Here is a 22864-nt window from a genome sequence, read left to right on the forward strand (position 1 = left end):
TTCCGGGAGATGACGCTTGGACCTTGCTTTATACTTGCACAGAGTTGGAGTACTTGGCATATTGAAAAATAAAACAAGCTAACATGATGGATATTCATTAATCGATTTTAGCAGTTTCTACCGACAATTTATAAATATCTTAATAATTCTCAGCTTGGGTTAATTTCAATTTTTCTGATAACCTGGTTTCGATAATTTTAAATTGAAATCGTTATTTGATTTGTGCCTGCAGAGTACTGAAGTTGGACTCGGATAATGTTGCATAAACCTTGGATAGAGAATAAAAAAGGAGCAGTCACCCTGCATGCAGCGTGTCAAACATGAGAGGTGGAGAAAAAGGAGTTACATATGTTGCTGAATAGTCTTCTGATTTTGACATTGCCAGTTTTTACCTTCAGTGATTTTCTGCAACATCTTTTATCTTTGTCCAAACAAGAAAATGATGGCCTAATTTGACATGTAAATATCACCTAGCTCCCTAAATACTTCAACAGCCCTTTATGTATTTATATGTTGATGTATCCCCTCAAAACTTACAATCTTTCCACATTGCACCCCTTCTCTCCACACAACCTGCAAGGCAATGTGCTTTCCTCCCACAGTTTTCTTGAGTTTGATGTAGGAGAAAATCTAGTTAGGTAGTAACATTTGAGTCAGAAGCATAATGCCAGTCCCTCTTGCTCCATACCCTTATCCTCCAGCGCCGTTTACAACCCCTGCAAATGGTACTTCACTCATTTCCTCATATTTCATTACTGATTGTCTACGCTAATTTGTGTGAGTTTAACGTTGTTCTACATAAAGCTTTCAAATTTAGATTCAGATACCAAATCCCCATTCTTGCACTTTGAATGTATGAGAATTTATGCCAAAAGTGAGGCTGTTCTGTTCATGACCAAGTATTGTAACAGTTTTAGTGTTTGGAATCAGGTTTACAGAATCAGCTTGTCTGTTCAGGATGTGTGAACCTACTACTCTATCCCGTTGGGGCCACCTCAGTATGCTGTGCTGTTTGCAAAGCAGTCACCACTGTGCCACCTCCAGGTAAGTACATATCATTTGTCACGTCTGTTGGCCTTCTAGCAAGATTATATAAATAAGTATTAAATTTAGTACCATAGTGAATTGTTATTTTTGTTTCAATGATCAAGTATTGGCAACTCGACAGGCACAGAAATGGCTCAGTTGGTCTGTGGAGGTTGCCACACACTACTGATGTACATTCGTGGCGCAACCAATGTGAAATGCTCATGCTGTCACACTGTCAACTTAGCTATGGAAGGTAAGAACGTCCTAATTTCATCGAAAGCCATGATGTGAAAAATTTACTCGAGCACTCTTATGAACTTGTACGATATCTGGTGGCTCCTTCAGCTAATCAGGTAGCACATGTTAACTGCGGAAATTGTCAAATGTTGTTGATGTATCAGTATGGAGCAAGGTCTGTCAAATGTGCAGTTTGCCATTTTGTAACTTCCGTTGGGGTGAGTTTATTAAGTTCTTCTTTCACCTTGACTGTACATATTGGCAAGTTAGTGTCAACAATCCGATGCACATAATTTTTAAATAGGCAACACAAAACAGCTATGGACACAAGGTAATACGACCTAATTTATTATTAAGAAAATATTTATACTATATGTCAAAGAAAAAGATAGAAAATAGAATACAAATCTATACTATATTATAATAGATAAAATATTAAAAATTTGGTTGACATACACGACTTTTTCTAGTGTTCGTATTTTAGTCAATAAATTTGACAAGGAACAAGTTTTATATCTGACATTAAGATTTTCATAAACTAACACTGTAAGATTTCACTATATCATATCATGCAGGTACCAACAAGTGCAAGCACTATGGAGCAGAAAGTCATCAGCTAAATAAAAAAACACTTGAACTCTTTGATTACTGTCAGAATTTCCGAGTTGAAGTTACAAATATATATTAGTATTTTGGCACCCCGGGCAGGAAGATAATAAATTTGTCTGGTTACATGTGTAGATGTATTAAATTCCTTGAAGATGAGTTAATGATTAAGAAGCGTTTTTGGCAGGTTGCTTGTTTGAGATAGACTTGAGAATTAATGTTTCCTGACAAGTAAAAAAGTTCATTTTGTCATACAGTGGATGTGAATCTGTTGATTATATACATGGGTTATGTCAAATTATGAATTTCTAGCTTTGTTCACAAGAAATCTGTGTGGTGATAGCTAGCCTGAGTTTGGATAAACATATTCAAGAAAATGACACACCGAGACAAAGAGATAAGGGCACAGGAAAATACTAATCAGATGGAAAGAATCCTGTGACTTAAACATCATTTGACTTCAACAATAAGATAATATGATATTTATCTTCTTGTTTGGACAAGGTAGGATGATGATCTTTCTATTAAGACAGATCAGACCTAATCAACAAGAAATTATACTTCTTAAATGTCAAGTTTAAGAGATAAGGTTATCATAAAATATCTGTTTTCCATGTTTTTGTTCACACAAATTCAAAGTAATGATAATTTTAAAGAGATAAGCTATTTTCAAGATTAAAAAAAAATCGAAAATAATTTGAAGATTTGCATGTTTGTAAGTTGATAAGGAAAATGATCAGGAATCACCTCAGGAAAAGAATTTGTTAAATCATACACAATTCTCTTTTCAAACAAAATTGACTCTGGAAAAAAAATTGAAATAACATACTATATTTTATTTTAATCAATATCGAATACGTCTTATTTTTGGTCGAATTTGAATATTCACGTGGAATTGTGCCTCGTTCCAGCTTAAACATGCAAAAAGTACAAGAGAGGACTTTCTTTAGATACAGAAATTTGCAGAATTGGTTTGAAGAACATTTGTTGGTTTCTTTTGCAAATTAAGCTAGGAAAAAAAACCTTAAATATTTTTTATATAACCCACTCTCAACAGTGGGCTTTCTTTTTTAACAAAATACAAGATTCTAAACTAAAATGGCACAGAGATGGGCAAATTACACGCCAGGCAGGTGGGAATGAAGCCTTCTTACAAAAAAACAAAAAAAAAAATTGCATTTAAGAACATTCATGTACCTGTCCCAATTATAAAGCACTTCTCAGGGCCGGCTTGCAAGATTCCAGATATGCTGTGCCATATATATCTATTTCCGGTATATATTGGTACCCTCACAAAACTGACAATTCCCTCCGAACATAAGAAATTTTCTCGAAATATAATAAAACTTAATCTCTCACTTCTTCAATCTGAATCAATAAGTAGCAAGAGTCTGTTAAATATATATACTCCAGTTTCTGGTTCATATATGCTCACTTGCCACCACTCGGTAGAAGCTTTAAAGCTTCTGTCGAAGAAAATTATACTCTTTGTGCTCTTCGAGACTGGTTGATGAAGGATGCAAGGGTCATGTCATCCTCATACTCAGCACTTTGCATACGCTTGGAAGTTCTGCATTTACGCCATGACCGATTAACCGCAACTTTTTTGGAAACTGTGAATGCCCTTGAATTCAAATTATCCAAGATATCCGGTGTTGAGCACCTAGGAGGTCTTTCTTCACTGTTATCCCTAATAAAGGGTTCAGCAACATCATTTAACATTCTTCCTGGACTACTGGGTGATGGGAGACAATTTCCAGAAATAGGTACATCTGAATGTTCACTCAAACACGGTTCAAGAGCATCATTCTTCTTGTTAACATCAATTCCACCAGTTTCCATGTTTACTTGGGCTTCATTTACTTGTTCCATTAATTTGTTCTTTTTGTGGAAATGTTTCCGAGCCTTTTTGTTCTTTGTAGCATCAACTTCCCTCTGGCTCCCTACTTCCTTATTCATAGCATTAACACATTCATTTTCACGTGAAGATGGTTTGCATGCATGATCTTTAACTTTGGTTGCAGCTTGCCGAGATGCGTCTGGGATCCTATTGTATATCAAAGTAAACAACTAAAATCAGCGTTGGATAATAAGAAAACAATTAAACACAAGCTTCAGAAAATTAAACTAGTGCAGTAGCACCACTTGTACAACAATTCTATCAAGTAATTATTTTCCTATCACAATTAGTAGGGGACTAACAACAAATATCAATAAATTTGCTCTTTTTCTCCACTTTCCAAACTTCCATCTGAAGCAAATTTAGTAATTTACTGTAAAATTTCATACACAGCAAGGGTGGAGCAAGTCATAAAGGTCTCCTTAGAGCCTAGATGAGCTCATCAAAATGAGGTCCATACCAGGATTTTACTTCAAAAACAAACTTTGAGGTTGTCAACTTAAATTATTCTAATCTTGTTATCTATCTAGAGCTGATATATTAGAATATTGTAGTTTCTCCCTTCAGATTCCTTTTGTCCATAAACTTCTCCCCCTACCAACATTCTGTATCTCCTGTAAAAACTAAGAAAGGAGTAATTGCAATGTCTGAAAGTTAAAATCAAAATTTGTAAAATTGGATGACGTCCTTGGGACACCTCAAAAATAGTTAACTATATATAAACAAACCCTTGCCATATAGTGTTTACCTTGACGTCTTTCTTTTACGTCCTGGTGCTTTCTTCCTAGCTGTACGTACATCATGAGCTGATGGCTTGTCAACGTTGGTTACCTCCGACAGAATTTTCTGAGCAGAAGCTGTTATAGGATCTTGTCTTCCGGGCTTCTTAGCATTACAGCGTTGCTTCTTTCCATTTGTTAATATCAAGACATCCTCGCAGCTTCTTTCAACATCAGATTTGCGCTTTGCAGATCTTAGCTTAGCAACATAACTGAAAGTTCAAAAGCACTCGAAGTCAAGCAGATATATTGATATGATGATAAATAAATATGTAAATATCAACAAGTAATCATGACTTATCTGCAGGAATAATAAGTGAATAACTGCAGTAGTAAGAATAATGTAGGATTCAAGGTTATGGTTTCCTATATAGAGAGGAGGCTTAGTCTTCCTCTTATAATAAAGCGACACCTATCAGCAGCTATATAAGCATACATATATGCATTCTACCCCTTTATCTTAAGCATCAGCAGTGGAGATTTTACATACAATTTCTGAAACTCAATTCTTGTTCAATCTTCAATTATTTATATAAATGATCTCAAATATTCACAAGTTAAGAATCAACCATCATAGAAAGGACTGCAAATCTCCTCCAAATGAGAATATCAACTTGAACCATCAACCCAGAAATTACAAGTTAATAAAAGATGCAAATATTTGCATGTTCTATTTGATTCTCACTAATATAAATGGTGTGCGGTTGGGGGAGGGGGTCATCTTCTGACAATATAATAGACACGGTAAGAAGGTCAAAGCACCTATTTCCAGATGACACGGGCTGTCTTCTGGAAAAACAAATCAACCAAAATCAAAACCAGAGGTTACTACAGGCTACAGCATGAAAGCTTTAAAAAAAGCGTATAAATAAGAATACCTTGATTTCCTCTTTCCCTTTTCACAAGAGTCTATCTTTTCGGTGTCAGGAACAGAATCCAATAGTTGTAGCTGGACAAAGTCACTGGGGCCAAGAGCAGGTCTTCTTGCTTCCCGATCAACAAAATTTGATATTAAAGCCACCTTTCTTATTCTTCTAGCCGCTTTAAGCCTGGGGACTTCATGTGGAAACAGAGTCTTCCATCTCCTGTTTACAAGCAGAAGAAATGATTTCAGACAAGTCATATTTCTAGCTTAAGTTGCAAATAGCTGATAGGATTGGTAAGTAAGTAAAAAAAAAAATTTAAAAAAGACTTTAATTGCATCTTACCTCAGGCACTGGTTATCAGTACGTTGAGATACACACGAGGCAATCTTACCCCAGGATGGCCCATGTTCTTCAAATGCTTCTTTTAACCTTAGATCTTCTTCTTCGGACCACTCATCCAGCTTGACTGAAGGATCCAAGCAGTTTTTCCATCTGCCCCAAAACATGTAGTTGAGTAACTAGATCCAACTGTAAAAGCTTAATACAAATAAAAACATTACAAACCTTTCTCTACACTGAACATGATCACGCCCAGGCACATATTGAGCTACACTTCTCCAGTTTTTTGCCCCAAAAAACATGGCAGCAACTTTCAAGCGTTTATCTTCATTTGGAATCCACTTCCCTTTTCTTTTCCTCATTGGATGAAGTGCTTTTGTCCATCTGTAAAGTGAGCACACAATAGAACATCATGAAGTGCTTTAACTGTAAACAAGCAACTTAATAAATCAAAAGACAACATCAAACCTATGCTATTTAATCCAATGTGGACACAGTTAACAATAGTGATAGTTTCTTGTGCAAATAGCCGGTCAATGGCTTTTAAATCAAAGAAGTAACTAAATTTACAAAGAATTAGAAAAATGTTATATTCAAAGTACATAATGGGATACCGATAGATGTCCGGAAAAATTAGTGCAACACAAAAAGCTATATGGAGATACCCAAATTTCATGTTTAAGTTTTATAAGTGGATGAGGATGATGATATCACAATTAAAATTGGAATTCAACCCAATCTTTAAGCTGTTTGGCCCAAAAAATTGTAAATATTACCAAGTTCGGTATTCCATTGTACTCAAATTAAACATAAAACGTCATATAAATTGCCAACTGACCTATTGGAGCATTGGGTACCAGTCCGTCCTTCCAGGACAGAAGCAACAGACTGCCAGTCACTTTCACCATAAGTTGCTACAGCAGCACGAAGTTTATCATCTTCATCCTCAGTCCATTCCCTTTTCAGTATTGAAGGATTAAGGCTCCTTTGGTAATGTGCCAAACATTGAAAAGGGGTCCTGTTTGTTCCTAATGATAAAGCAATATTGATCCAGTTGCTAATTCCCTTTTGTTGGATTATGTACAGAAGTTTTTTTTCTTCCGTTTTTGTCCATGAACTTTTGTTAATCAACGGATCTGTAAAATTCAACCACCTGCAAATTTCATAGTTACTAAGCTGAAAAAATATGTACACGCACTAAAAAGGAGTGAATCAGCATAGTCACGTATAGATAGCATGTAAGTGAAAACAGATCCAAACCAAAACCTAAGATTCAACGTAATTTATTTACCAAAGTTATAGATGAAGTTACCTTGATTCACATTCTGCACCGGAGCGGCCCTTGGTGTACATAGAAGCCAATTGTTCCCAGTTAACCTTAGGCAAGAATTCTCTCATGTTCTCGTCAGTGATGTCATGATCAGAAATCGATGCAATTATGCTATCAAAATTATCTACATCACTGTCATGAAAGTATGTGTTATAAACAATAATAAAAATCATTAAAGAAAAGCATGAACGAAATTCAATTTGGATAAAATAAAGCTGAAATGACTCCACTCCGAAATATAGAAAAATTTCAACAGAACTGCAACCACGGTCATTCATGAATATACAGCCAATTGAATGGTTATATTTCAGCATCTGTGCATATTCCACTGCTAGTTAGGGACCATGGACATGATAACCTGAATAAGTGAACCATCATGACCCAAATTGGCTAGTTCAACTTTTCTATGCTTGTCCCCCAAAATTATAGAACTCATAGGCAGTCTATTCCATTGATTGCGTAAGGACAGAAATTTGGTAGATTAAAACTATGTTCATAATGTGATCCACGGCCTTAGGATACCATTTTAGACATGAGTGCCTGCTTAGTAAACGCAAAAGACGTCAACATTTCATGGATCGACTCCCCATTAAGGAACCAATATGACGAAATCAATATACAAGCAACACCAGGTATAATAACATTGCAACTTTTTAACATTTTACAGAATTTAAAGACAGTTACACTGCCTCCTCCTGATATTCATAGTCATTCCTTATTGTTTTAGGCCTACAATACGTACCTGAACATTATATTGTTTGTTACTTTTCATTTTGAAATTTAAAAGAAATTTTTACATACATATAGGCATGGGTTCAAATAGGAACTACTTATTAGTTGGGGAACTCGGAGAACTTGATCTCAAATCTTCTAATTATCTCAATTCAACCCAATCTGACCAATTATTAAGATTTAAATATCTTGATTAGTTGTTAAACTGGATCAATACATGTTAGTGATGATTACAAAATAATTAAAGTAGGCTCCGAAAATTTGTGGTAGTAGAGAACATATAACATAACATATGTTTAACAATACACGGCATGCTAAAATAATAATTGGTTCTTCAAGTTCTCTATCTAATGGAACTTTCCCATAGAACCTTAACGAAAAGAACCAAAAGTATTATTTATACATACCTCACATATGCACCTAAATTACATGCAAGAACATCTAATATGGGAGGCGCTAGTGGTATTTATACTTGTCCAAAAGAGTTTTAAAGGAGTTCACAACTTCTGTAAGGCCAGAATTCAGAGGAGAATAAAAGCTAAAACAAGATATGGCTCGGACAGGGAGTACACCATGAAAGCATATATATTTTATAAGATCTAGGAGTAAACTAGTGTACAGTGGATAGAGAAACTTGTAGATATTTAAAGTTAGGAAGAGATAAAAAAGGAATTTTTGCAAAGAAAAGTGAAATCAGACTTCAGATTATTCATTAACAGCTTCAAAAGCATAGTATTAGAGTCCTGTTCATAAATTATCGATTGAAGAATGACTAATCCGTCGCCCAAGCAAAACTATAGTGTACCTGGAACTAAGACACTTAAAGACTATGATCATTATGATATGCCTCTCCTTCAAAATTTGCTATCAGTTCTTCAACAAGAAAAATCCATTCATCAATTACGCCCCACTCCTGAGTTTTTTAAGGGTTGTAAGAAAATGAATGTAAAAGAAAGTAAAACATGTAGAATAGTGTAAGTTTCACTCATTAGAACTCAGGATCAAGGTGTGAGTTCTCCATCCCTTTGCATATCACTGTAGTTATAACGCAATAATATTCAAAGGAACCTTTGTTCCAGAAAGTTCATTATTTTCGCTCATAGAAATATCTAGGAGATTTGTGTTTGCAATTTGTTAGAATATTTGTAAACAGTGATGCAAGTTGATCAAGTTCGTAAGACTGTGTTATTGATTCATTTTTTTCCTTTGCAATAAATTCCCTAGCCTAACATTAACACTCCCTTGGCCTTGGCTGCTTGGCCCCGTACCTACCATATAAGACAACTATTTACATCCCAATCCTGTGCCCCAAATCCAAACACATGTATGCCCAGAGTTCCAGACCCTATCAAAAGCGATGTAAACAACCCCCTGAGGTCATTTCATACTGTCTATAATTCACCAGCTCTTTTAATCAAACTAGTCTGTATGTAAAGCATATATTAATGCTTCAAAGTTCAATACTTGAGAGGGAAATGCCAATCAATAAACAGTGGTCATCTATACATGTAATTATTCTGCACTGAAGTATGTCAAAAAGCGACACGTCTCAGAAGTACAATATTCAAATTATCATTTTACAAATCGTTCCTTTACCAATATGCATACAATACATAATGACTGAAACATGAGTTGGAATGAATTTTTTAAATAAAAGACCATAGGTATATTTTAATATTATGTACATATAATATTTAATTATATCCACCCATGTAAGTTTAAGTGACACTTTTTGGATTAAAAACACAAAATGAAACACCTACATAACATAGAGGCTTTAAGTAATGTGTACGAGAACACGCATGCGGAAAGAATATATGAGCTAAATAACTTATGGCTGTTATTGACTAAATAAAGAATATCATGAAAATATTATATCAGATACCTGATTTCTTCATTCTGATAGGTCTTCTGAAGCAACATGTCTTGAAATTGTTGTTTTATTCCCTTCACAAGATTTATATCTTCTTCTCGAGTCCACTTATCCCGATTCCACGATTCTGAAAATTTCTGAAGCACCGCCTTGTATTTTGGGACATGAGAGTTATCGGGATGCCCATAATACATCACATGGGTGTGTTTTTCCTTCGCCTGTGAAAAAAAAAGAGCTCTCAAAGTTATACATTGTTCATTCAAATATACAGTCTGAGAAAACTAAAAATGAGAGTCAACTAATATAGAAGCAGCCTTGTTCAACCAACAGTAGTTTCAGTTGGGAAATATAAATATTATTCTACAAGACCTGTATGACTCAAATAGACAGGAAAAAAACTTAAAATTATTTCTTTATATTGAAATCAGAAGAAGGTAATTTCTTTGTTCATGTTTGCCTACACATAGCGAAAGAAGCCTAATCAAGGACTACTTAAAGGTTACTTCCATTACTACTGCAAAGATACAAAAACCCGGTCCGTTCTGTCAGACTGATGTTTCCACAGTTAATATTAGGTAAGATAGTATAGCCTGCTGCCCGATACAGAACCTAACAAATGAATGTATATTGAGGGCACCTGCATGACATCACATAATCATCACAAAAAAGATGCGATAGATTGCTTAACATTTAAAGGTACGCATAAATTTCCTATCAAAGTGATTTACAGTGAATACTAAACAAGGGATACTATCTCAAGAAGATATGGTATTAAGATGACCAGACAAAGCCCTATAAGAAGAATTTTCATTGAGATCAGCAAATAAAATAGCTAAGCCGGCTCAATTCGTGACGATCCCACAAACTCTCGAAGTCTGATTGACTCGAACCATTTCTCTTTATCCATTTTCTGATCAGACTAGTTTAATATCATACCAATAATTTATTCAACTCATTACAAGACAAATTATGTTAATGGGCTAGACCAGAAGTGTTTGAATGACATAACTCGCCAAAATATTGAAAAATTATCATTCTTTTGGCCCAAAATGAAGGGCCGAGGGTCCATACCCATGTCTAGTTGTCAAGTGTCTAACATGGACACTTCTAGTAAAATAGTCTCTGTAACATAGTAGGTCAAGAACGTTTTGAGAGCAGGGAAACACAAGGATTACATGTAATATGTAATTAAATTATTTCGACTTCAGTTTTAGCTATTCTTGCACCACCAATTATTTTACCATCAACATATGAAAACCAAATAAAGTGTCTGGGTAACATCGAGTATAAGAAGGTCTGAAGACCAGGGATCGACAAGGAGGATATGTGATGTCATTAAATCCTTTCCTTCTGTTTTACCTATTTCTGCACCTCTAATTGACTATACCAAAATATGAACCAGAAAAGTATTGCAAAGATAAATTTTTACTCGTCCTTTATAGAAAAATATAACTCAGTTATCATGCCCGTAGCTTAAGCAGAACACTGATAACAGTTAAGTTACAATCTTCACATACATGTTTCAAACAGTTCTTGATTTATTTCCAAACCTAAAGCTTTTAGCGATTTTTTAGCAAGTGAGCCACATCTAAATATGCATATTTGATTCCCCAGCAGGATTAAGTATTATGCCATTTTCCATCAATATAACTGCAAAAATCTACTATATATTCAAAGACCACATTTGTTTCACCAACTTCGTACTTCCTCAGAAAACTTGAACTTTGTTTACATTAAGCTAAAATTCACAATTCCCAGAACCGTAAAATCTTTGTGTTTGGCTAACCACTATGCAACTTCATAGTTGATTTTTCTAAATTGGATCTTTTAACAACAATACATACTGATTAACTGGTGCTCACCAAAGAGGTCTAGCTAAGAAAGTTCTTGTATTCTGCTCACCATAGTGTAAGTTAGAGGCTTTGGTTTAGAGTTAACCACCTCTGGTACTTATTTCTAAATAAGAAAGGACCTTGACCGGAGCCGACTCCCCTAGAACTTACAGATGTGACTTTGAAGTCAGTTGAGTTCTATCACCAGATTAATAACTGCTCCCAGAGCTGTTATATTTCTTTGGCTGGTTACTGACAGTTTGCTCATAATATCGGACAACTTAAGAACCTGAGATAAAGAATTTGGTTCTAAAAGCCTTATCATTCATTTAATTTCATTCAGCAACCCCAACAAAGTTTTCCAAAAATACTCAGGTAATTAGGCTTGGATTTGGAATGTTCCTAGTACTTCGTCCCCTAAACCTTTTCAAACTCATCATAATACTGTTTAACTGAATTTGTTAGCTGCAACATCTTAAATTTCTCAAACACCAAATCAGTATCGAGTTCTCCAAACCAGCTATAAAAGCTTCTGAAAATTGCAGCCAACTTACACCCTCTCTTCCTATCATAAAGGACTTCTACCAAGACCTAGTTGATCAAGACAAATGCATAGCAGGTATAGCAGATCTGCTTCTGTCACCTACTTCATATATGCTGAAATATTCCTTAAAATCTCTCAACCATTCCATAGAATCACTTCCCACCTTACACATGACAACTTAAGATGCTTCAAACATTGATAGTCACTGAAATTTTCTCTTTACACACCTGGGATTTTAACTTAATTTCCCCCCTTAACTGAATTGTGGAACAGTCTCTGTTCTCATGGGCAGCATGCTTAGGGTCTTTGAACAGTCCTCTTCCATTAAAACCAGAAGAAACATTTTCATTGAACTCCTCTTTACTTCCTTCACCATAGCTAGAACCCTTGTGCTCATTAGCATTTCTTTTGTTCAACCCCCCAACCAGCATCTAAATCTTTTCTTGCAACTTATCTTCTCATCAGTGCGACAGTGCCTACCTTGCCAATCCTGCTGAGAACTGTCAGCTATATCAATACTCCAATGACAACTCATTCTCTCAAACCAAATATCAAACACCTTCAGGCCAACAATTACTACTCCAATCACACACCAGTACTTAACAGTTAACACTTACTCCAATTCACCAATACACAATCACAAGTACTTCACCAAACCACATTTAAACTGAAATTTCACTAGTCAACAACAAGACTTCTAGAAATTCACTTCAACAACACAATTCTTGCAGTATATAATAAAAACAGACTACCCTTAGTCCTAACTCTAAACAAGACCAAAATAGTACTAATATTACTACTGTTGCACTTTTATTTAATAACATCAGCGGAAATCACTTACATGTAAATGAGCTTAATACAACTAAAACAGCAATACTAACTAATTAGAACATAAAATCAACATATCTACAAGATGAGCTTTAGAACAAAATACATGGACTTATTGAAGCATATCTCTAAGATTACCTGTGATAACTGAGATTGTAAGCCAGTTCTACTCGGAATGAGTGCACAACACAAACTAAATGAAATAGTGATTGATCATAAACTGATGCTCTATTAACAATTTTGTCAGGATATGACCTTCAAAATTTCTATTTTTTTATGTTGTGTGCTTTTGATTGAATAGAACGGTAAAACAAGTACATTATCAAGGATTAGAGCTAGAAATGCAAGTAAATCAGAGAGAAATTGATTATTTTAAAGAGATAAAAACCCTAGAGAGAGAAAGTGCTGTAATTGAAAGAGAGGGGGGGGGGAGAGAGAGTGAGAGAGAGAGAGAGATTTTGGTGGAAAACTGATTTTCATTTCTGAAAATTGTTCAAAAACATCACAGAATTACAATATTACTAGCCATAAGCCATTACTCGCTAGTAAAGGAGTATAGTACCCTTCTTCGCTAATGTTGGTATCCAATTGATCATTCATACACACACACATATATATCAAGCTACTGTGTTTTTCATCATTGACAATGTCAGAGAGTACATTAGCCATACTTACGCATGTATTATAGTGTCGCAAGGTTGTGACAATATTAAACGTACAAAGTGATGCAGTGAAGGAATGGAAAGCATCCTCATTTAGAGCTTATGAGAGGATTGTGAAAGGATGATTATGGCAATCCATAAAATAGACCTAATTCAATAATCAAAATATTTCAATAATCAAGTCTAGATAATATGTGGGGATTACATCGGTTATAAAGTGAATAAAAACCCTAATATAACCTAACTAAGGCCCGACAAAGAGTTAGATTTGTTATATAACCTACTACGTATCAGTAAGCTACTAGCCCGACATTAAATACACTAATTTCTCTACTGAATATAATTAAACTCTTTACTAATAAAAATAAAATTTTCCGTTTTTCTTTTTTCTTATTTTTTTTGCTAATTCTTTCCTTTTATTTTTGTTCCCCATCAAAGACGAAGTGAAGTACTGCATAATAACCATGATGTACTAAACATCCTAACCATACTTACATAACATATACGACATCTAATGTGTTTTGGAAACTTTAAGCAGACAAATTTTAGATACTAAATGACCTTTTCTACTTTTGATGTACAACTGAATAATAAAGCTTCCGGAGTGTGCACGCAAATGGAAAGAAAGCATGATGTAACATTTTGAAGAAGTAATGTGAACATCAATAAAATGCATACCTTAGCATCAACCCTCAGTTTTGGCACTTGAATCAGCTGAAGACGAGCATCTTTCTTCTGAGATAATTCCAGCCCGGTTCTTCTCCTACAGCAGAACTGAAATCCCTTCAGAGCTTTAATATTGTTCCTCAATTTCGTATTTTCTTCAATTCTTGATTCGATCTGCATCAACTTACTTCGCAAATATTTCTGACATGTCCTATTCTTCTTGATTGCATCAAGAAATGCCTGAGCAGATTTAGGGAAGGCAGAATCTTCGGCAGGTAGTGCAGCAATATTATCATCACATGACATGTGGCCATTAAAGAGATCAGAAACTTGGTTTTCATGATTAATCTCGGTAGGTGGTTCAGAAATATTTCCGGTGATATAGGCATCTACAGAATCTGGAAATTCTTTGGCAATATTAGTTCTTCTATACAAATTATTGGAAGTTTCCTTTTCCGAATCTATATTAGAGGCACCAACCTGCGGTTTCTGTAAACCATCCTTTGTGCCTTCATTCAGATCATCTGAACCAATTATAATAAAAGGTTAGCCACATTAGAAAGTGAGAATTTTGAAAATACGACTAACAGAAAATTTTAATAATGTATTGGGATTTGGGAATTTAACACATCAACTTTCAAGAAAAATTGTGTACCATTTGTTTCTGTTTCTTTGATAAGTATTACTCCGTAGCATAGTAAGAGAAATAACACATCATCTTTTCAGATATGGGATTTCTCACACAACTGGAATTGAACACATGAACTGAATTTGGTCTGGCCTACAATTTTTGGATAAGACTGGACCAGTAAGACTTTAGACATTTAAATAGCCAAAAGAGACTTTCCAAAAGTTTGAAAAAAGGACCTGCTTTGTACACTGTGATTCTACATAAAATGTATCTTAGATAGCCTAGAAATATACATGCCCAGTTGAGATATGACATGATTGCATCACGATGCCTAAGGAAACAATCTCAAACATCATTTTCTAGAGTAGTAGGATTATAGTCTCTTACCATAAAAAAATGGCTGCATTCGTAGCATCACCAACTATGAGAAATCCACCACACGTGATGTGTGAACAATGACAATTGTCTACCAGTCAATAGCTAGATAATAAGGGGGCATAGAATACATATCGGTCACCCCTCGACCCCTTATCACTTAAAGGCAGAGCTCACCCTTAATTCTACAGGCACGCGGTCAGAGCCCCGGGCTCCTCCCACTGCTTGGGAGCTTAAGGTCTCATTTTCTATTTCACTCCCCAATGAGCCTTCAACAGTGAATCACATGCGGATATTGATGATTCTTATTTTTCAATTTAAATAAAATCAAAATAACATACTTTACAAAGGCAAATAAATAGAAAAGCCATTGTAAAAATTCTAATGAACTCATCTATAGTTATTGTTGCTATCTTTGCACGGTCAGAATAAGGTGAAGATCATAATGCGAATTCCCGTGTGACCTTTCTTGTACAAATTGACTCAGACTAGCACAGGAAACAGGTAATTAATCTCAAAATCTAGATAAGGTCCTCTGATCATCAAGGAAAAAGGAACAAATACAAATTAAAGCTTAAAGCTAGACATGAACCTAAGTGGAATATATATATTTATGTAATGAAGAAAAGATCGAAACATAGCCAGATCAATCATAAAAGATAAGATAGGAACTCAAACTGGAAAAATATACTGTTTACATAATATCCCAAGTTAAAAAGTTCAGTCCGATAAATGTAACGAAGATAAATATGATATTCACTTAAAACAGTAACCTTTCTCCAGATAAATTCGGCCCTATACATTTCTTACACCACTACCTACACCAAAGTAACTAATCTCATGAAATTTTAAGCTAATACTTAAGTAGGCCATATGGGGTTCCTTAAGAAGTACAAAATGAACAAAACTCATCATTTTCATGCTTTTAAGAATATTCACCAAACCAATCTCTGATTACCGCGTAAGGTCTCAAAATCAAGTTAAAACCAATCTCTGCAATGGCTCAATAAGAAACCAAATAAACCCCTACATTTCATTCTCAATACCACATTTTTAAATTTAATAAAACACATATTGATGTAAATCGTAAAGGATATAAAACTAAACAAAATCAAACTAAAAAATTCAGATCACAGTATCCAGTCCATAAAAATTACCGTTATTATAACCCGAAAAGCGAAGCTGAATGGCACGAAGGATTTCAAAATCCCCATCACAATCATCTCCATCACTATCTGATAACGAAACCGGGGGTAAAGCACAAATAGGCTCCAAATTCAAAGGTTCCTCAGCATCATTAGTCACGGAGAATCTCTCTCGTATTTTTCGATACAATTCTTTGTCTTCCTCACCGGAATCAGAACTCGAATCATCGGAAACTAAGGCGGCGACGGTGGTGGTGGCGGCGCCGGCAAAACTACAAGCTCTACGAAGAGCTTCCATGTCTTGTTGGAGACCGTAATCATCGGAATCGTTGTCGGAGGCGGACATTGAGTTAGAGTTGTGAAACCCTAGAAAAGGAGGATGTAGTAAACCCTAACTGTAACTGAATGTAAAATGGGGGGCCATGGGGATTTAAAATGTGAATCTAAAACCTCGTAAGTAATATTCCTCCAAAACATACACTACTCTACTTAAACAACTATGAACACACGATTATGTGCTGCGGACATGTGTTGTTAAATTCTTTTTGCTAATTGATACTCCTCCCGGATAAACGGATGATGGCCTAAATGTAATTTTAAGTTAAAAATGGTCTCAAATATTACTTCTAAAAATAATAACTCTAAATGTCACATCAAAATGGTACATAATGTAATGTTTATGCAAAACACCCAAAACGGAACATCGTGTACCGTTTTAATACTTTGATTTTTTTTTATATATGGGCAAATGGAATTTCGTGTACCGTTTTAGCACTTTGATTTTTTTTATATATGGGCAAACGGAACTTCGTTTACCGTTTTAGCACTTTAATTTTTTTCATATGGGCAAAACATTTGATAAAGCAACGTTTTGGTACAAATATAGAAAAACGTCATATAACGTTTTTACCTTTATTTTTTAAAAAAAAATAAACAAAACACTATATCTTATAAATTATTAAATCATAAATTAATAAAAAAATATTTTAAATTATTTTCTAAAACCCAAAAGGGGATTGTTAAACCCTAAAATGTTAAAAATTATTAAATTAAGTTACATCCTTAAATTTTATAATAATTTAATTTAAAATTAATATTTCTGGTTCATAGGGTTTAGGGTAAATTAGGGTTTAGGCTCTAAAGGTCCTAAACCCTAAATCCTAAACCCTAAATCGGTATAACATTTATTAATTTCTTTTTAAATATTTTTAAAACCCAAAAGGGGATTGGTGAACCCTAAATGTTAAAAATTGTTAAATTATGGTATCATTTATAAATTCTAAAAATATTAAATAAATATAAATATTGAAAAGCGTAACATTAAATTATGTTTCCGGACCCCTAAATAATATACCAAAACAAGCTTAAAATAAGAAAACAAAACAAAAAATACAAAACGTGACTTGAAGTCACGTTGCTACATTATTAAAAAAAATAAGAGGCAAAACGGAAGACGATGTTCCGTTTTGTATGTATTAAAAACGGAACATTATATGACGTTATGAGGTGACATTTTGGGCATTTCTCCCCAAAAGTGACAATTTGGGTATTATTAACTCAAATAGTGACAATCTCGGCCTTTATTCCGGATAAACAAGGTGTATCAACCTAAACTTTTCAAACATTTAAAAAAAAGGAGAAATATTCCCAGAAATTACCAAAAATACTATTTTTTTTATAATTTTACTATTTTCTGAAGTTTTTTGAAAAAATATGAAAACAACCAAAATCAAGCGGAATCAAGAACACATGCAGTTAATTGAATTGAGTTTTTTTGGTTGTATGAGATTGCATGAAATTGTTGAAATTCGTCGAAATTTATATCTACTTGAATCAAGTTACAAAAAACCGTATTTTTGTAAAAAAAATGAACAATAATATTTTTACAAATAAAAAAAATTACATTTTCTTAAAAATGATAGTATTTTTGCAAAAATATTTTTAATTTAGGGTATTTTTTAAAAAAGCACAAATTCTTTTTAGATAAAAAATCTAAATTTTAAAATTTTCTAAGAGGTATAAAATTAATATTTTTATTGAAAGGAACAAAAACTGAAATACCTTTTTATTAATATTTATTCTAAATATAATTAAATTTGAGAGAAAAATTAGAGGGTTACTTCTATTATCAATTATTATATACGGAAATTCTAATTGGTACACTTGTACTTTTGTCTTTTCTGAGTGCTATTTCAAAAGTAATTACCTTTCAAACGGTAGCCTCGAAGTACCGGTACATTAACTGTTATACCCCTCCCGTTAATAACTATTAAACAAATATTTAAGTCAAATAATTTGATTTTAAATGGTGCACGAAAACACATTAATCGATAGATAAATGATATATAATAGTTGTTTCATAAAAAAATGCATAATAATAATATCATTCAAAATGACATCCATTCATGATAAAAAACATATTTCCAAAAAATTCAAGTCTTGTGATGCATTTGACCGATCAAAAATACCAAGTTAAGTTCAAGTCCAGTTCATACCAAACATAAATTAGTGTAAAAACAAAACATGATTTAAATTCCTAAGCTTGAGATTGCATAGTAGCTTGTGATTGTGATGAATTGCTCTGCCCAGCCTACATTTTCTTCTTATTATCCTCCTTTTTAGTTTCAGATGTAGGTAGAGATGGAACACTCTGATTTGGTATTTCTTTTGATGCTACTTTAGATACTTTATCTTCATTTGATTGATCTCGTACTCTTGAATTTCAAATAATGACCATTTAACCATTAGACTTCATTTCTTTTGCAGTTAACCCTCCCTTGCAAGTCCTTGCATCATGCCCATAACATTGACATTTAGTATATTTGACAGTCTTTGCCCTCTTTTCATAAAGGTCTTTACCTTCTTCTCTTTTTAAGTTTTTGCAAGGTCTACCAACATATTTTTTCAATGTTGGTGGATTAATGACTGGAATATTGTCATATACAGACCACTGTTCTTTGCCATGGATAGGGTTGATGCTGAAATTATATGCTTGTTTATAGGTTTTCACTGAGTACCATGAGCTATCACTTTATGTATATATAGACACACACACGTATACATAGACACAGAATTACACATACGGACACACATATACATAGTCACATATATACAGATAGACACGCATACATTACTCGATGATAAGAGATACACATATACATACATGTATTATAAGCGTTGTGAAGATGAATCAGTGATAAGATAAGTCACTCGATTGACCGGTTGAACTTAGAATTTCTCTTTTCTTCAAACCCTAATTTTTTAGAAGCCCCTATTCATTTCCCCAATTATGATACCTTTGTTTACTTTGTAAACTATATACTTTTATTTTTATTATTAGTATTAATATTTTTAAAATAATACATCTTTTTTTTTAAGGTCAAATTATGTGACTTGAGCAATTGACTAACAATTGTTAACGGGAGGGATATAACGGGTAATGTTCCAATATTTATAGGGTACCGCTTTGAAGGAAATTACTTTTGGAGTACCATTCAGACAAGACAAGACAAAAGTAGTGGGGTACCAATTAGAATTTCCCTATTATATATTCAATACATATTCCGACAAGGATAAAAATCCCTACTCATGAATCAATTCTTAAAAAATTGGATTCAGTGTCACTCCAAAAGCGTGGTAGACTTGTTGGTATGCAAGATATTGTACCATAAAAACGAAAATTAATGGAATCTGCCCCAGAAGTAACAAGTATTCCAGAACATATACTATCTGATGAAGAGGTTCGAGTCCTTAAAGTGGTTGTGACAAAATTCCATGAATTGAAAATATCTCCAAACGAGGATTTTTCCTCTAAAGTGGCACATTTTTTTTTGTGACATGTGATATTATTATGATCTTCAATCTTGAACACAAAGTGTGGAAGAATGTCGATAAAGGGATGATTGGCCAAAATAGAAAATTATAATCTAGGAAAAATTACAATCCTTGCACAAAATAATCGTATTTGGGCCTGCAGTCAAAGCACTAGCTGGTGTGGTCCCCATCGGGAATAGATGAGTATTTGTACGAAAACAAATTGAAAGAAATGAAATTGTGAGATATAAGCCCAGATGGTAGCCCATGAATTCTCTCAAAAATATGAATATGATTACCATGAAATTTACTCTCCTTTAATAGTTGGAGTCACTTTTCATTTTTTAATGGGTGTGGCTTGTATGAAGATTGGCAACATGTCTAATGAGGTTGCGAGAACCTATTTTTATGGATTAGTCGATACTGATATTAATATGGAATTTTTTTAAGTATTAAAATATGAGGAAACTAAGCATTGACATTTATACTTGATTAAATTACAACGATCAATATATGGATTAAAACAATCTGGTTGTATGTGGTACAGCATGCATAGTGAATACCTATTGAATGATGGGTATATTAATGATCAACTATGTATATGGATGTTTATTAAAAGATCTCAAAATTGGTTTTGTTATTATTATTGTATATGTGGATGATCTGAACATTGTAGGTACTCCTAAAGATATCTCTAATACAAATAATTATCTGAAATATGAGTTTGAGATAAAAGAAGAAATATAAAAAAATAGGTTTACATGTGGAACATTTAGCTTCATGTATAGTTGTTTATCAATCAACCTACAAACAAAGGTTCTTAATCAATTTTACATGAATAATCTCATCCACTAACCACACCAATGATTGTTCGGTCACTTGAAGTTGAAAATGATTCATTTTGTCCCATAAAAGAGATGGATATACTCTTGGACATTAACTTCCACATGTGCAATCGGCACTCTTATCTATCCTATAAATAATTTATGAAGTAAATAGAGAACTGTGTCTACCTACGATCCATAATCCAACATATTTGATAATCGTGCGAATTATCAAATATCACATACAGGCTTATAGTTTTTTTTGAAGATAATTTAGACTACGTTAAGTATCTAAAAGAAGGACATATTAAAGGAGATCGAATAAAGCACGTCTTAACGGAGTTAGTACACACTGGAATGCGGGGCAGCCGCGCCAAAAGGTCTGTAACAGAGCGCGCCCGCGCTGGGATAGCGCGCGGCCGTGCCAGGTCATTTTCACAGAATCCTGATTCCAGTCTGATTTTGAGATTCTGGAAGCCCAGAACAACCAGAAGCCTATATATATCAATAAAAAGACATTTTTGACAACAAGAAGACCTGAGAGAGCAATAAGGAGACCTAAAGAGCACAAGAAGGCTACGGAGAAGAAGACTTTTGTTTTCTTTAATATAGTTGATACTTGGATGCTTGTTTTCGATTTGTCTTTGAAACCTAGTACTCTTATATTATTTATTATCATGCTTTCATTGGAACCCATGGTGACGATGAGTTCGATAATGAACTAATCGTTATCGTTGGGTTTTAACGGATTTACTTATGGATTTCTTTAGTTAAATTGTTTCAATATCTTGGTATGTGGTGATTGATTGATATCCTAGTATTGGTTGTACTTATTCATCTTATGTGCGTAGCTAACATATAAGATAGCGTGTTAATCTCTATTGAAGCGAAAGTGAATATAGAGATTTAGAACTTGTCATGCTAGCATAGGTTCATGTATTTGTTATGCATGATTCGTAGGTAATTTTAACCATCTTACTTGCCCTATGTAATCACGATAGATAACTTGCACATTAAACCTTTATGTTGTCAAATTCTATAGACATATAGGGTCTCAACATAATTGGTGTCTATTCAGCTTCTATCTCTTTTATGGATGTCTGGTAGTAGGGTATTCGTACAACGAAAGTTGGCGTTTACTAGTTTCGTGTTATTTGATTAGTGTCATCACCATTACATGCTAAAATTAAGAATAAAAAGGCTATTAAATAAAGTATTTAATGAAGTTAGGATCCCATGTTTGTCATATATATTAATTCTCTCTGAGAGACAAGGCTAAGAGCTGGTTACACTCAAAAATTTCTCACTAAATTCTTCCCTATGGCAAAGACAGCTGCAATCAGAAACGCTATTACTCAATTTGCGCAGCAATCGGAAGAATCTCTATGTGAAGCTTGGGAGCACTACAAGGAGATGCTTATGAGGTGTCCTCATCATGGAATGCCTGATTGGATGATCATCAACTATTTTTATAATGGTTTAGGAGCACAGTCTAGACCCATGCTCGATGCAGCATCAGGTGGAGCCTTATGGGCAAAGAGCTATGAGAAAACTTATGATCTAATTTAACTGATGGCTGCTAATGAATATCAGTATCCAGCCCAGAGATTGCCACAGAGCAAGGTAGCAGGAGTTCTTGAGATGGATACAGCTATGGCTATCACTGCTCAACTAAAGGAGTTGTCTATGAAGATCGATTCTCTGGCTAACTTGGGTGTTAATCAGATAACCAGTGTTTGTGAACTATGTGCAGGTTCGCATGCGATGGAGCAATGCACTATATCTAGTAAATCAGCTCAGTTTGTGAGCAACTTTCAGATATCGTAGCAACCAGTTCCAGACACTTATCATCT

At 34.1% G+C, this 22864-nt stretch overlaps 2 protein-coding genes and 1 non-coding gene across 6 annotated transcripts; 1 reads left to right on the forward strand and 2 right to left on the reverse strand.

Moving 5' to 3' along the window:
- Positions 1-317: 317 nt before the first annotated feature.
- LOC141696976 (protein LOL1-like) lies at positions 318-2200 on the forward strand. 2 transcript variants are annotated; one of them, XM_074501144.1, is made up of 5 exons: positions 318-725; positions 931-1044; positions 1169-1282; positions 1431-1484; positions 1842-2200. In XM_074501144.1, the coding sequence occupies exons 1-5, from the start codon at positions 665-667 to the stop codon at positions 1952-1954; spliced, it is 456 nt and encodes a 151-aa protein (XP_074357245.1). In that variant the 5' UTR covers positions 318-664; the 3' UTR covers positions 1955-2200. The 2 variants fall into 2 exon arrangements, with proteins under 2 accessions (XP_074357245.1, XP_074357246.1); XM_074501145.1 differs by having other exon boundaries at positions 363-725; positions 1375-1484.
- LOC141696975 (uncharacterized) lies at positions 1089-16921 on the reverse strand. 3 transcript variants are annotated; one of them, XR_012564561.1, is made up of 11 exons: positions 16387-16921; positions 14236-14747; positions 9704-9909; positions 7069-7218; positions 6595-6909; positions 5982-6140; positions 5760-5909; positions 5430-5636; positions 4521-4763; positions 3070-3919; positions 1089-1515 (listed from the first exon to the last, which is right to left on the reverse strand). XR_012564561.1 is itself a non-coding variant. In XM_074501142.1 (10 exons), the coding sequence occupies exons 1-10, from the start codon at positions 16718-16720 to the stop codon at positions 3352-3354; spliced, it is 2844 nt and encodes a 947-aa protein (XP_074357243.1). In that variant the 5' UTR covers positions 16721-16921; the 3' UTR covers positions 2877-3351. The 3 variants fall into 3 exon arrangements, 2 of the variants coding, with proteins under 2 accessions (XP_074357243.1, XP_074357244.1); XM_074501142.1 differs by lacking the exon at positions 1089-1515 and having other exon boundaries at positions 2877-3919; XM_074501143.1 differs by lacking the exons at positions 1089-1515; positions 16387-16921 and having other exon boundaries at positions 2877-3919; positions 14236-14621; positions 14704-14748.
- Positions 16922-22346: 5425 nt separating this feature from the next.
- Positions 22347-22453, reverse strand: LOC141699316 (small nucleolar RNA R71). The gene has a single exon (XR_012565788.1). It is a non-coding gene; the product is annotated as a small nucleolar RNA R71 (small nucleolar RNA).
- Between the last annotated feature and the right edge of the window lie 411 nt (positions 22454-22864).

This window comes from Apium graveolens, chromosome 11 (assembly GCF_009905375.1).
Source record: "Apium graveolens cultivar Ventura chromosome 11, ASM990537v1, whole genome shotgun sequence".
NCBI classification, from domain to species: Eukaryota; Viridiplantae; Streptophyta; class Magnoliopsida; order Apiales; family Apiaceae; genus Apium; species Apium graveolens.